This window comes from Heteronotia binoei, chromosome 4, assembly GCF_032191835.1.
Source record: "Heteronotia binoei isolate CCM8104 ecotype False Entrance Well chromosome 4, APGP_CSIRO_Hbin_v1, whole genome shotgun sequence".
NCBI classification, from domain to species: domain Eukaryota; kingdom Metazoa; phylum Chordata; class Lepidosauria; order Squamata; family Gekkonidae; genus Heteronotia; species Heteronotia binoei.
The window spans coordinates 147,927,653-147,943,468 of NC_083226.1; the positions used below are offsets into that span (position 1 = coordinate 147,927,653).

The 15,816-nt window shown below is 41.0% G+C and overlaps 1 protein-coding gene across 1 annotated transcript; it reads left to right on the top strand.

Annotated features, from left to right (window-relative positions):
• The first annotated feature begins 2,891 nt into the window (after positions 1 to 2,891).
• Positions 2,892 to 12,706, top strand: LOC132569672 (uncharacterized). The gene is made up of 2 exons (XM_060235985.1): positions 2,892 to 3,877; positions 10,261 to 12,706. Exons 1-2 carry the CDS (start codon positions 3,529 to 3,531, stop codon positions 10,860 to 10,862), a joined length of 951 nt encoding a protein of 316 aa, XP_060091968.1. The 5' UTR covers positions 2,892 to 3,528; the 3' UTR covers positions 10,863 to 12,706.
• Positions 12,707 to 15,816: the final 3,110 nt, after the last annotated feature.

Below are 15,816 nucleotides of genomic sequence, written 5' to 3' on the forward strand. Positions count from 1 at the left end.
GAAATATCTGGGGACTTTGGGGGTGGAGCCAGGAGACTTTGGGGGGTGGAGCCAGGAGACAATGGGGTGGAGCTGGGCGGAGGGGGGAAATGGCGAGCCGCCCCGTCTCGGAGCTGGAGACGCCGCTGCGCAGCTGCCGCCTCTTCTCCGCTCGCCGTGGCTGCTCCTCCGAGATGAAGGAGGAGGACTGCACAAAAATAGCCCGCTCAGGAGGTGCTGGACTGCAGTCCTGGATCAAATGTTCTTTAGCAGGAGGTAGTCGAACGGACCACACACTTTCAGGTTGCAGGAAGGTGGATTTCATCTTCTCACAGAAGACTAACTTCAGGAAGAAAGACGCCACAGCATCTATTTGACTGGTCTGCTGGGTTTGTACTTGCAGGGAGTTTGGAGCTCACAGGAGTCATCTAAAGCTCTGCCCCTCTATGATTCCCTACACGCTGTCTGAAGTGGAACAATAAGAAAAGGCATGTTGTTGGATCAGGCCAATGGCCCATCCAGTCCAACACTCTGTGTCACACAGTGGCCAAAAACCCCTGCCATCAGGAGGTCCACCAGTGGGGCTAGAAGCCCTCCCACTGTGCCCCTCCCAAAAGGAGCAAGAATATAGAGCATCACTGCCCCAGACAGAGAGTTCCAACAATAGCCACTGATGGACCTCTGCTCCATATGTTTATCCAATCCACTCTTGAAGCTGTCGATGCTTGTAGCCACAGCCACCTCCTGTAGTGCCACTCCTGTGGCAGTGAGTTTCATGTGTGAAGAAGTAAACTAGACAAATTAAACTAGGAGCAGGAAGGCCTTCCCACAAAGATCCATCTAGAAGGCTATGGTGCTATTGGGAATTACAAGATAACGAGCACTGAAAAATAATGTTGTTGGTCATGTGGAACTGATGCAATGTAGAACTCAAGAGCATGTATAAGTATCTGAGAGGTCTCAGGTTCAAATTTGCCCTTTCCCCATCTGCAATAGGAGAATAATAACAATAATACTGATCTACCTTATAGGACTGTTGTGGCAATTTGGAAGTGAATGAGTGCCTGCCTTGAGTTAGCTCAGTTTAACAGGCTGCCTTGTAAAATTAATATTTTGTTTAAAAACATTTTCTGGCATACACCATCAGTCACTCAGTAAACATCCTTTATGCTGTGGGTATCAGTGGTTGCCATGGTGCCCATAGGCACCACATTGGAAAACCCTGGTGCATTTGGTGGAAAGCTGCTAATCAGTCATTCTTTCATGTGTTATGACTGTTACCAGAACAATGAACATAATAATCAACTGCATTTTTGACAGAGGGGAGGGGGGGATAGAAATAATAATAATTCCTGCTCAATGTTAGTCATGTTTGTGCAGTGTTTTGTTTGCTTGTTTTGAGAGGAGAATTACCCTCAGTACAGCCTGCCTTTTGGAACAGGAAAAGGAACTCATCAGACATGTCTCTATAAATAAGTTTTTTTAAAAAAGATATTGTGTTATTTCTATGCAACATTACTCAAACTCCTTAAAAATTTAAAGGATGAACAGAGAATCCTGAGGGTTATGTGACAACACAGGAAGGAAAGCGTCAATGCATATCAGGTGTTGAAGAGAAACCACAACTAAAAAATGGATAGAAACCACCAGATTACTACAGGCTGTGCGAAATCTCCATTGCAAGGGTGATTTCATACCAAATCTCATCAGCAACCAGAGAGCCATGAAAAATCACCCTGGTGTGCAAACACCCCAGGCTTCTCTTAGCTCAACTGCTCCCTTTTCCCCCTCCCCTTCTGCAAATTCTGTAATATCCTGTGTTAAAAGGAGAGAAATTATTTCATTTCTTTGCGTTGCTTCAGAGGAAGCTCATGAGAACTCATGCAAGAATAAATGTTTGTCTGGAAAGTGCCTTTGGGCTTCTGTTTTGTTTTGCTGCAGTTGACTAACAGGAAGGGCCAACACAGGGGTGTTTGGTACCCAAGGTCACTCTAACTCTCATGCCCTTCAGTAGAGGTTTTTATTTTATTTAGTTGGTATTTGAAAGGTACAATGCATAGATAGAAGATGGGTAGATATATAGAATATATTTATTCTAAGTAATAGGTTTGTGTAAGCATGTTGAACAGTGAAATTCTGAAATTTTGCTGAGCCAACTTTCCTGTCCCTTCTCTTTTCATTCCAGTGGGGTGGGGAAGAATGTTCAGGCCATGGAGAGCGGAGGCCTGGAAGATCCAAGCTCTCTGTCCAATAATAATAATTACAAAATAAATCTCAAGATTTGTAAGGTTGTCAACTTTTTTCTCTGGCAGAGTGCCTGTGCTTTTAAAAGATGAACTTGTGGGATAGGCTTGGCACTAAATAAACCAAAAACTGCTGTAAACACTCAACAAGGCTATTACATAAAAGTATCCGTGCATGGCTATAGCGTTTGCTAGTTCCTGCCTGGCTTATTGGAGCCTTTAGAACTGAGACAATGGGAAGTAGGATCCAAATCCTCGATCTACCACGTTCAGGGTGAAACACGACGAAAATATAGCGCACAAGCACTTATTTACCCTGACTCCCACTCAGGCAACTACTGACCGAAAAACTGCCTCTCCAAAAAAAGCACATTTTATTGCGCGTGCGCAGTTTTGGGGTTTTAAAAAGAACAAAGTTTGAGTCTAGCGGCACGTTTAAGACCAACACAGGTTTATTCCATTTTCTTTTTTTTAAATGTTGCTGATCTGTCCATCGACAAGTAATGGATTGCGCATGTGCTTGAATAGAATGCTCCAAGTGCCCGGATCTCTCTCTCGGCTTGGCTTCGCGAGCGAAGATCTAAGAAGGGTGCAATAGTCCACGTCTAATAGTCCCGGATAATGTGAGGGCTAAAGGAGACGAACGCATCCGGAACTAGCCTTAGTTACGCATGCGTATTCGCCTGAATGACCCGGAAGGATATATGTTTGCTACGGCGGCTGTCTAGGTTTGGAGTAAGTCGGCGGTTGGTGGGTTCCCCTTCCCCCCTGTAATTTAACGGTCATCTCTCGCGGTCTGAAACGGAAGATTCGCTCTAAGATGCGTTTCAAGAGCGGCGGCTCGTCGCTTTTTTGCTGTTTTCCTTGACAACTGAGCGCGAAGCCGGAGCACCGGCTACTGCTGAGTGGTCCATTTCAGAACAGCTGAAGTCGAGAAGTGATACCTCCCGTAGTAGGCCGCGTAAAGTCACCTTCCCCCAAAATAAGAGTTATTGCAACAACTCTTCTCAAAGAAAGTTTGGGGCTGGGGAAGAGAGCGGTGCTTCGCTCTGTCCCTAGCTGCAAAGTAACCATTGCCTGTGCCTTGGTAAGGTTACCCGTCTACATTAAAGTCTGTTATACCGGCTCTGATATTGGGCTCCCGACTCTCCAGGGTGGACAGTGATGCAGTCATCTCAAAAGTAAAGACTGCAGAGCCATGTCTCCCAAGTCTTTTTGACTACTGCAGCGTGTAAGAGGCTGTAGTAGTATAGGTGGGGCTTTCTCATTCTTGCGGTAAAAATAGTTTAAAAAGTCTTTTCCAGTAATGCAGCCCACCAAGAGAAGTAATAGGAACAACCTCATTCTTTGTGGGGTTCCAGCAAAAAAGGCGCCTGAGCCGCCCGTTTCTAATGATGACTTCAACAAGCCATCTATTTTGAAAGCCTTGGAGGCAGTTGTAGCAGCTGGTAGACGCGGCTTGCTTGGTCCAGCAGCAATGGCAGCAGCGGAAGCCATGCCGGACTTGGACCTGCAGCATGGCGATGGAAAAGTTGACCAAGAAACTCCAAGTTCTCTTCCCCTTGTGGAAGAAAAGAATGAAGAAGAAAAGGAAGAAGAGAATGTTATAAACAAGGAGTGTAATACTGTTGTAACAGTCAAATCACCAGTGAAGGGTAAGCTGTGGATTGGAAGCTCCAGTATGCTGTCTCAAGCAGATGCTTTTATTCTGCATTTTAAACATATTTACAGTGTGTTTATATATTTAAACATATTTAGAGAGTGTCTTTTCCCTATGTAGTGAGGCTAAGGTAATTGTGAGAGTATGCATTTCCAGTATAGTGAGTTGTGCACCCATATGTAAGTGAGCAGGTTTTATTTGCTTTGACTTCAACATGCCAAGCAAAATTATAAAGAGGAAGAAAAGGAGAGTATAGGCATTTATCCATAAAATATGGAGACAAAGGACTGCAGATTGAATTTGAAAGTGATATATAAAATTATGAAATGCTTAAATGGAATTGAATATTAAATTTTTGAATTTGTAAACCCTTATCTTCTGTTTCTCATCACAATATTACATGGCCTATAAGCCGCTCTGAGCCTGCTTCACAGAGAGGATGGGCAATAAACAAACAAACATGATTCTAAATTTGCTGTTGGTATGTTGCTACATGTGATAAATGAAAATGTACTGTTTCACATGGCACATTCCTGACCTCCAGAATACTTGGCACAGGCTGTGGAGTTGGCCACTGTTACTGTAGATTTTTTTTAATGTACTGTTATTTGATATGATAGTGAGACAATGCATAATCAGGGTGCCAATACATTCCCTAAAGATGGAAGTAATTAATGAAGGAAATACTTGATAGTCTTGTATTGTTAGTCTTTCTTTCAAGCAGGTGGTTCTGTACACAACTGGTGAATAGACCATTGATTTGACCCATCAATACCATTTGTACAAGAATCTATAGTTCATCTTTTTTTGTTTGCCTGGTAAAATTAATACTGGTGCTTTTCTTCCCTGATTACATTGATGTATCTTAAGAAAAGTTGAAGAATTGTAAGTCAAGAGAATTTGAATGCATTAAAGGAAGCCATGATGACTAACAGTAGGGATGTGCACAAAAAAAATCAACTTTTTTTGTGTTCGGGTATATTGAACCTGAAAAAATCAGCATTTTCTGATATTCTCTCATCCTAGTATCGGTGTAGTAATGGGATTTGGGAAATAATCCGAATTGGCTCCATTATACCCTGTGGGGATTATTATAGTCAACGGTTCCCTAGGCTATAATGGAGAATCAATCCAGGAGTACCTGGGGGTGGGGTGTTTCTTGAGGTAGAGGTACCAGATTTGCAGCATAGTTGCTGATGTCTCTCCTCAACAACCCTCCTACCAAGTTTCAAAAAGATTGAACCAGGAGTCCAATTCTATGAGCCCCCAAAGAAGGTGTGCCATCTTGTAGTATTTTTTTTGGGGGGGGGGGAGTCGGGGTGAGGGAAGGCACTTAGCTACACTGCAAGTGAACTCACAAGCAGCAAGTTCACCCAGAAGGTGTTTAAAGAGAGACTTAGAGAAGGTGTTTAAGAGGATTGCTTTGGAGTTCATTAGTGGCATAGCACCTTAACTATGCTGTGAATTAAGCGACGAGTTCACCCAAAAGGTGTTTAAAGGGAAAGCATTAAATACCTTCCAGGTGAACTTGTTGCTTTGGAGTTTATTCATGGCATAGCTAAGGTGTAAAAGGCACTAAGGAGATTCTTTAAAAGTCTTTTGCAAACCACTGGTGCAGCTAGTGATTCAACTATCCTGTGGCCCTGAAAAATCCTGAATATTTTGGGGATTTTTCAGGATGGCCATTTTTGCATATCCAGATCCGTAGCGCATTCGGTAACTGGCTGAGAAAATATCTGATAAATACTGTTAAGGGTTTTTTTTTTGGCTCACTTTATACCAAGCACACTTCTCTAATTAACAGGTATTATTTAGGCATAGAGTTTTTTCAGGTTTGTGTTAACTTCTTTGTAAAACTAATGCATGTGAAGTGCTTTGAACATTCGAAAGCATTATGTACATACTAATTAACACCCCTGTATAGCAAAATAGTCTATTGTGTTTTTCTGTCTGAAACTGTGTTCTGTAAGATAGAAAGGAGCTGGTAGGTGGGAAGAATGTAATGGGTTGCTCTGAAATAAGAATTCAGATAGAAGGAAAGTAACCCAGCCATCATAGCACTTCCGTTTTTTTCTCTCCCTGTCCTACTGCTACAATCTGTCTTTCTCTGTCTCCCCCCAACCCTTGAATCTCACCTTTATCTCTTACTCCTTCCTAGCTGCTGCCTCTGTGCAGTACAATGTTATTTCCACAGGTTGCCAGGAAATGCTAAAGTCATGTAATATATAAATAAATACAGGGTAGACATGGTTGTCTTAATCCCAGCAAAAGGTTAATCATTAATTCTAACCTCATGTCATTCTTTTTAAAAGCACCATTTAGTTGTGTATTGGAGCCACCAGGTTGAGAAATGAAATAATCTTTTGCCACTGAATGGTATAAAGTAACATACAAGGAAGCAGTGACAAGAACTTCATGCACATTCTTTTTTATACCATACACCAACACGTATTCCAATGTGAAGTGATAAATAAGTTTTGTACTTTTAATGAAGACCACTGAGACACTACAGTCAAATAATTACTGAAAATACTAGGTGCCACAATGAAGTTTCTAGGTGCTATGGTGATGAGGCATATGGGGTTTGTTGAGCCCTTCCTTATGGTCTGTGATTAGTATATTTGGAAGGGTTCCTTCTCATTTTTTTGAAATCCAGCACTACAAATAAAAATGTAAAGGCCCAGAAATTTTTTGAGAAAAAACACTTTTTTTGTTCTCCTGAGCATCTTTTGTTTTGGCACTGAAACAAATCCTGTGATGGAATGAAAGTGTGTGTGTGTGTATATACATATATAAATGCAGGATTTTATACCTCTCTCACATTAGTATTAGGAATATGTACAATCTTGCATGTAGGAAACTTGGACATTTATATTTTTACATTCAATAAATTCCAGTTAATACAGTTTATATACTAACTAAATTATAAAAGATGCATTTTATGTTGTTAAAATAGCAAAATAGGTTTAGCTTTGATTGGAAAATACTGCAGACTTTTAAGTTTCAAGAATCTGACACTTAAATGGCAGTCCAGGAGACTTGTCAAACACACCTCCTGGGAAGACATCCACACAATGGCCAGCTGTAGGGAAACTTCCCTCCATCTGTTAACAGACTGCCTGCTATTACATTTGTTACAGAGTGTTGCAGCCTATCTGTCCCTTGTGTACTTGGTACTAGCTATGCACACAACCCCAGAAGTGTTGAGGAAAAAACCTTCCTTATTCTGGGGAAACAGTTCCTTAGTTTATGCTTTTGGGAGACAGCATGTCCTTCTGCCCTATTCCTTCCCAGCAAAGGCAGCAAGCAGGAGGCCTTGGGCAGCTATAAACTATGTACTCTGAAATGCTCAGCCTACCTGGCAAGGAAGTTATAGGGACAAGCTAATCCTTGTAAGTTTTAAATACTGCTTTCCTCCTCTATAAGTTCTATGTTTCCATCCTGTTTCCTTATTACATCAGTGTGTTTCCTTTTAATGTGTTTCAAATCAGCTGTTGAAAACTGGGTTGTAGCTTTAAGAGATTTCCTTAGGTGGCCTCCTCCCCCCCCCCCCCAAAAAAAAACCAGCCCATCTGTTCAACTGACATTGCTTCACATATAGGAAAGGCTGAAAAGGAGGTAATTGCTTTGCATGAGGGACTTGCAGATTGTACTCTTGGGGCTGGGTTTTTTCACTTTCATAGGTGCATATACATGATGCAGAGGAGGTCTGTTATGTGATTGTCAGTAATGTGCACAAAGATCTATTCCCCCGCCCCCAGCTCAGAAGTAGCTTTTTAGCGATTCCTCACTCACTGCAAGATGACCATGCTGTAACTGTCAGCCTCTTTTTCCCAGGAGCAGCATTTGAGGGAGACGGGCATTTGAGGTAATAACTTGATGGCAGTTTCTGTGACATGTGCAGGGAAGGGTGGACTAGAAATCCAATAATAAATAAAGGAGGAACCTGCTAATTTGAGACAGATACCTTTTGCTGAAACTGAGCAGTGGTATTCTAATTTGTTTTGGATTTTTTTGCTTTCTTTCAAGACTTCTGTGAAATTGAATGACAGTGTGGCTACAAGTACAATTCTATAAAAATCTCTGGAGAATTTTAAATTAATGGCTATGATTTGTGCTCCTTAATATCTTTATGCTGGACTGCCAGTTAAATTTAGTTAAAGGGAATCAGAGTATGGCAGCTGCATTTTATATACATAACTGATATAGTTGGAGAAACTCAACCCATGTTCTCAACCCTGCCAGCAGCCAATCAGATGGTAGTTTTATTTTTTTCCTCCTATCTCCCTCCTCATTAGGTTGTCTGCCTGTGTCTTACATTTACACCACCATTCCCCCTAAAGTTGACATATGTTTTTTTCCCCTCCTTAATTTTGTCCTCACAACACCCTTGTGAAGTAGATTATTCTGAGAGAAAATGAGTAAGCTTTATGACTGAGTGGGATTTGAACTTCGGTCCTTCCCAGTTCCAATCGGACACCTTAATCACTACACTATGCAGACTCAGCTGTTGCTGATTTATATCCTCTTCCCAGTTCTGAATGAGACTAGTTTGGTTTGATTGCAGATGAAAGTGGAATTTTATTTCTTTCCTAGTGAGTCATTGTGTACTCTTGTGTTCTGCTGAATCATGATCAGAATGTTTGCATTTCATTACATGTGGTTGCAAAAAGTGATTATTTTTCAAACACAGGGAAATCATAGCTTGGAGTGCATTTTCACTTGTGAGAAAGGAGGACTTATTTTCTTTTTGCATTTTGGGTCGAACACGTAGTTGAAATTTTCAATTTCAAAATGCACAAATGTTAACAAAAAGTATGTAAATGGAATTCAGATGTACTGTTTTTGCCTCTTTCTCAAACAGTTAAATATATATATGTCAAACACTGTTCAAAACTTCAATATTTCAGTCTCACTGAACTTCTGGTCTGGCCCAATGATGGGCATGCTGGGGGTGATCTTTCTTTGTGGGCAGATGCTACTCTAGACCAGGGGTGGCCAAACTTGCTTAACATAAGAGCCATATAGAACAAACGTCAGATGTTCGAGAGCTGAAAGACATAAACAAATATTACACACAGTAATATTACAAAACTCTTAGTATTTTCTTTGCAGAGAAAGATAAAATATATATGTATGGACTTTACAACACAACCATGCTAGAAGGAGACTTTAGAAATAACAAAAACTGGAAATAACAGTCCCCATATGACCAGCATAGAGAAAAGTCGGGGAATTATTTTTTGGCACCAGTGAGAAAAGGAAACACATGTACTATATAAATCACTGACCACCATTTGCATCGTTATGCATCTCTCTTTGCCTTGACACCAAGGTTAGAAAACACACAGCTCCTACAAAAGCTATGAAACTATGAGGGAATCCTGTACTGTCCTTAATCTAACCTCTCCTTCCAGTGGGTCCCTCGGCTCTTGCGCTCTCTTTCCCTGCTTTGGTTCTCCAGGCAACCTCTGTGGTGGAGGAAAAGAGCTTGCAATGCAAGCCTGCCTATTTCCCCCTTCTGTCCGGTTTCACACATGGCGGAAATAGTCACCTATCTATAGGTAAGTGCTCAGAGCCCGATATTAAGCACACTTACTTGAGAGTAAGCCTGCATTAAGTTCTTCCTTGACCTCCAGGAGCCACACAATATGCGTGAAAGAGCTGCATGTGGCTCAGAAGCCACACTTTGGCCACTCCTGCTCTAGATAGTACATGGGCTGTATTATAGAGCTGGCTTTGGGTGGGAGAAGAAACTACTGTACCCCCCTCCAAATGGAGCTGGTCATTGATGTCCTGTAATAATGTACACATTGACCTTGAGATGGCTGGTAGAAAGAAAGCTCTTCTCCTACTGCCTGCCGTATTTGCCTGCTGTATAGGTGAATGCTATTGCCTGGTGAAGGAATAGGCTAGTTCTCCAGACCAACCCCTTGCTTTCCTTATGGTCCAATGGTCCGGAGGGAGCAGTTGGACTCTTCTTTCATTTTTTTGCCCTTGCAACCAAAGGAATTCTTACATGTTCACTCCTACTTACCTTCACTTAGTAGTCTTGGCTCTACTACACCATTCACATCTGATACAAATTCCTCCCACCTCCTGTTGTCTAATTTGCTCTTCCCATTGTTTCTTATCAGACTTGGAAGGGTTTTATTCTAATGCACATTAATAAAGTTCAACTTTCTAAAGCTCAGTTGGTTACTCTTTTTTTACTTCAGTTTTGTAGGAATGTCGACCACAATCACCTAGGATTATTAAAATCATTACATGTTTATATTTCTGATCCTTTTAAGAATTGAACTGTTTCTGTGGAACATTATGAAACTTCTGTGGAGTGCAAACTGAAGTAGTCAACATAGTGTGGCATTTTACTTTTAGGTACTGGAAGTCAGAAACCGACCAAAAAGGAGATCTGGATATGTGGAAATGCTGTGATTGCGCTAGCAACGATGAGAGCCCAGTTCAACTGTCATGGGTTGCGATTGGGCTTTGCTTATTCTACTGCATTTGTGAATTGGCGAGGTATCCCTACAATGATGTGGGATGATCTATTACCCATTCTGCATCAAATGTATCATCAACACCATGTGCCATCTATTATAGTCATACACCTTGGGGAAAGTGATCTGTTGACGGACAGTAGCAGTTCACTTGTGACTAAAATGCAAAATGACTTGGGTATCCTTCAAAGAGCATTGCCTGATGCTGTAATAATTTGGTCTTCACTGTTACCAAGACATGTTTGGAAGTCATCTGAGGAGTCATCACAAGTTATGGAATCTGAACGTAATAACGTCAACTACAAAATGGAAGAATATTGTAGTAAAACAGGCAAATGCTATTTATCACATCCATTGCTTACTGCTGAAAATAAATGGCTGTTCTTGCCTGATGGCTCGCTGTCTCTTGCAGGAGCTGATATTTTTATAACTGACCTAAAAAAAGTCTTGAATACCTATCTGCTCCATGATCAATTCTGAAATTATTATTTCCTTTGGTGGATGATAGGTTTTTGAAGACTGTTTAATTACATCCAAGTCCTATATGCACACTGATGTGCTGGGTTTTGTGGAGATTGCAGTGGGTGGAAAAGGAATATTGAAGATATCTGCTTGTTATCTGCAAGGATGGCTTTGTTTGTCCACCTAATATACCTTGCAAGAACACTGGCAAGTGGGTTTTTTTTTGTGTTAAATTTTATATGAAATATATGAAGAAAAACTGGTCAAGACTGCAATGAAAATTTATTTTAATATTTGATATCTTCAAAAAGTAAAGCAGGGCTTTTAAGAATTTTTTATTTGTGTGGATCCTCTCTCTCTTTTGTAGTCAAGGCCATGGTAGGCTGTGGCTGCATTCCTTTGAGCAGATTGTAGGTTACAGTTCTGTTTCTGTCACATACTAGCAGAATTGTAATTTTATTGCCATAAATTATTTGGAGAAATATGCCTTCAGGAGTCTTTATTATATTCATCATAGGCAGAACATAAATATTTTGCCATACAACAGCTGATAGTTCTTTTGGTGCTGTTTCTTCCTTTGTTTTATGTTATTGCTTGTAGTTCCATTGTAAGCTTGCCCACTTTACAGATATTGGAATAACCAATATTAGTGCTTAGTTTTAGCCCCCCCCCCAAAAAAAGCTGTGTTTTTAGATGATTGTGTCAATCCCATCTTATGATTATAGCACCTGTATAGCAACAATAATTGCAGGCGGCTATGTTTGTCCATTAGGAAAAATCTGAGTAAGCAGCAGTAGAGGCTGCTTTAAGATAAATTTATGTCACAAAGAAAGTTATCTTGCCATGGAGCTTTTCCTCATACTGTAGGGTGAACAAAAAAAAATGGGAGAGAGAAAGGAGAGAAATGATTACTGCTGGGAAGGTAGCGTAGTGCCTCATTTGCAATATGTGACCATCTTAAAGTGGTGGGAGTTTCTCCACTGAATAAGTTGCAAAAGATTCAATTTGTAACAAAGCTTTTTTAGGCCAAAGAAGCAGCGGCCCTCTCTACTTTAGAAAAAATAAAGAAGCTATAATTTGGCATTTTTAGCATATGCAGACAGGGTGTTGTCATGTTCTTTGCCAGCAATATCTATCTCTCTGTTTCTTTAGTGCCCTCTTTTTTATGTGAACTGAGAAACAGGACAGTGATACTCTAATGTGATTTTCAGTTTGTCCAAAAGGTATTATGCTACTATTGTTGTTTCCGTAATTGATGCTGCAGCAGAAGAGCAAGAAATGTTATTTTGCTTATATTTTTCAAAATAATTAGTGGTATGGTTTCAGAATAATAGAGTTTTAGTTTTTTGGCAGCACATTGTAACAGGTGTTTAGAGGAATCAGGTTGTTAACTGTGTAATGACGATAGCTTGAGGATGATTCTATCTCTGCAGAAATCAGACTCCTGGAGAAAGATTAATTTTCTTCGACATCTAACAATAGTACTGTGGAAGCCATCAGCACATATTAAAGAGACTTGACATTTGTGGACCTCCATTCTTCAGGATGATTTAGCTGTCATGGATTTACCTACATCTGAAGAAGTGATGTACTTAATTTTGCCTGACTTGAATTTTATTATGCATTTTGTTGTTGCAGCTTAATTCTATTATAATCCTCTGTTATAATAAAAGCTGTGATTTTTGAGTTTTGTTAGTGCTCTTCCAATGATTCAGTGTCCAGTGCTGCAGAAAACTTTGTGGGTGACTGAGTTGCTTTCTTTGTGAATGAAAACAGAAGAAATGTGTGCTACCTTCAAGGCTTTTTGATGTTGCTGTCTGTGTCCTAATCTGTGTGTTCAATCAAATAAATTTATTCCCTAACTTCATGTGTGTGAGAAGATACTTTACAAATAGAGCCTTCCCCCCCCCCCCCACATACTGCATTTTTTTCTCATTCCCTTTCCGTGTTTTTCATAGAGCTGCTCACTGGATTTTAACATTAGCTGATATAAAAGTAACGCACAAGCCAATAGCAAATGTAGAGCAATGACTTTGGTGCTGAAAATAAGCATCTGTGCCTATTGTGTTCTGTTGGTCTACGAGAATGATATTTGTGGTTCAGTTTTAGATTCCCATTTTACCCCACCTCAGCTTCCCACAGGAATACAATAGGGTGGTGATGTCAGAGGAGGGGCGTGGGGAATTATCTTGTTCAGGCATGACTGCTCATGCTGGTTAAGATCCAGGTATGCAGTTGCATGATGAAGTGCTGCTGGATGGGTAAAGGAGTTGCACCTTGAAATATAATCAGATATGTAGTTTATTGAGTGGACTCAGATGATGGGGAAGGATCAAGAAGTTTGGTTACAGCACTATGAATTGCAGCCAGTTATGCCACATGGACAGGAAAGGAGGGAGAAAGGAGACAATTCCAAGGGTTAACCTAGATAAAACAGCTGGTAGCAAAAAAAAAAGCATCTGTGTCATAATAGTTACAATTATAAGAGCACAACACAAACCTTTTAGAGGGAAGCCAAAGGTACTTTATGCTAAATCAGACGTTTAGCTGAATTAGACCAGAGGCATATTGCATCACCTTGCCCAAAGGAGGTGTGAAACATTTGCCAGATGCTTGGCTTGCGACCCTCTGAGATCATACCCCTCAAACCAGAATGCCCAGTACCTGTGGACTGTGGAAACTCATTCACAAATCCAGTTATATCAGATAGGGTCATTAAAATTCCCTGTAAGAGAATACCAGATGAAGAGGCATCCCCTTAGAAAGATTAATACTAATGTCAGAGTGACCCTCATAACAGCTCTTGTCCTTCCTCTTAGAACCATATGAACCAAACCTATGAGATTTAGGTTTAAATTGCTTTCCCCACAAGGACTGCTTCCAGTATGTTGCCACAGGACGTGAGCCAAAGACATGCAGTGGGACCTTAGCTTCTTTCTCATTCTCTCCCCCCTTTTCCTTAGCGTATTTCTCATTCTCCACCCCCCCACCCCCTTTAAGCTCCCCAGCTGTTCTCAGCCTTTCTCCTTGCCAATTGATCCCTGATCCTTCCATGTTTTTGGCATCACTTTGCTCAAAAGCTTCTATTCTCCCTGTTGCCTGCTCTTTTCCCCAGTTACCCCTGCTAAAGGTCTGGTTTTTTGCAGCTTGCTTTCTGCCCTTTTCTCCATTAAAGGTGATCTCCCTTCCCTTATAAAGCTCTGGCCCTTCTTTGTTTCCCCTTTCCCACCCTTTAGGAGACTCTGTCTCTCTGGACTTCCTACCAGCTTCCCCTTGTCTCATTCCCCTTTCTTGGTTAGATTTCACACACAACTTTCATACAGCTTGAGTTTGCTGGATGGGTTCCAACTGGGTATTTCTGCTGCTGATAAGGTGAACTGTTAAGTCATGAATTGTAAACAATTTTTGTCATTTTACTTATCCCTTGTCAATAAAGCTGAACACTTGATTTTAGTCTGGCTGTGTCTTCCTTCTGAAGTATTGCATCTGAAGATTTTTTTTTAAAAATACACAGAGAACCCAAACAAGTAATAAGTTTGTGATTGTACAACAGCATGTACCCATTACTGGAGTACAAGAAAAGTGTGAGTCATGTGGAAGAGAACTGTCAATTCTGAGTTTCAGTACATGGTATAGTGAAGTGGCTGGATGGCAAGTAAAATCCAAGAGGGGAGGGAAGCAGAACACTATATTGTTAACTGTATATTTGGATGGGAGGGGGTCGCTGTAGCACATGCAAGTCCATGGATCTGCTGTAAATGTGCACAGTAGAGGCTTCTTTCTCTGTTATAAAGCAAAACAGAAGGGGCATAGGAAAAAGGAAGAGGTTTTGGCAATTTGATGCAGATTCTCAGCCCAAAATATGTCTCCCAGGAGTTGCTATCAGGAGGGGCGTAGAAAGGATGAGCTCAGAAAATAAGAGGTTGAACTCATTATCAAGATCTTTAAAAGGCAAGAAATTACTCTGAGGTGGCTTGGCACGGTTTCGATATGGAACAAATTTGGATCTTGAATTTGGTGTTGAGGACTCCAAGGATGATTGTCCCTGGAGACTTCAGCATACGTGCTGAGGCTGCCTTATCAGGTGAAGCTCAGGATTTCATAGATGCCATGATAACTGCGGTTTTCTTGTTTGTGATTGACTCAGTACATGGCAAATGATATAACATGGACCTTGTCTGTGCTGGGCAGTTTACTTTGAATAGGTGGCTGGAGGCCTGGCTCATGTCATGTTTAGATCACTGTGATCTAAAAGCATGGCTGAGCTTGCTGCCTCCTCCCTGTAGAACTATTTCAGATGGCCTATCCTCAAAGATTAATAGTGTTCTTTTCCAGGCAATGAGGATTTTGAGAGCCATTTCAAGTGACCCTGGAATACCCTGTAGTTGCATGGAATGATGGGCTGGCTTGGGAGGGGGGGATGTGAAGCAGAGTGGGATATTACTAGAACACCACTGGCAGAAGGGTCAGGATGAATCAACGCATGCCAGAGATCCCTTTTACAGGCCTATAAGATGGTAGTGAAGAAAGGGGTTTTCTCCACCATTTTACATCCACTGATTCTTTTTCAGCTCAGTTGTTTAAGATAGTTTATGACTTGATAATACATAAGTCTCACTCCGTAAATGAGAATCATTTACTCCCAACTGTGATGCTTTTGCATGGTTCTTTGCTGATAAGATACCTCTCTCCTGTTCTGACTCAGGTTGATCTTGCTGATGGATGCTGAAAGGGCCCTTGGGAGTGCAAGAGCTCCCACTTGCGCTCTAGAACCATGTAGGTCCTGGCCTTCAAAATCATGCTGGGAAGAGGTATTGGAGCCATTGGCTAAAACTGTTAATGCTTTGCTGAATGATGGGATTCTCCTTAGACCTTTCAAAGGAAGCAGTTATTAGACCTTTGATTTAAATTGGCTATAGATGAGGTTGCCAGTTATATGCTGGTTGTCAATTTACTTTTTGGGAGGATGGTG

Coding starts and splice junctions, on each gene's coding strand:
- LOC132569672 (XM_060235985.1), top strand. CDS start 3,529: ATGCAGCCCACCAAGAGAAGTAATAGGAACAACCTCATTCTTTGTGGG. Junction 3,878..10,260: donor AGTCAAATCACCAGTGAAGG/GTAAGCTGTGGA, acceptor TTTTACTTTTAG/GTACTGGAAGTCAGAAACCG.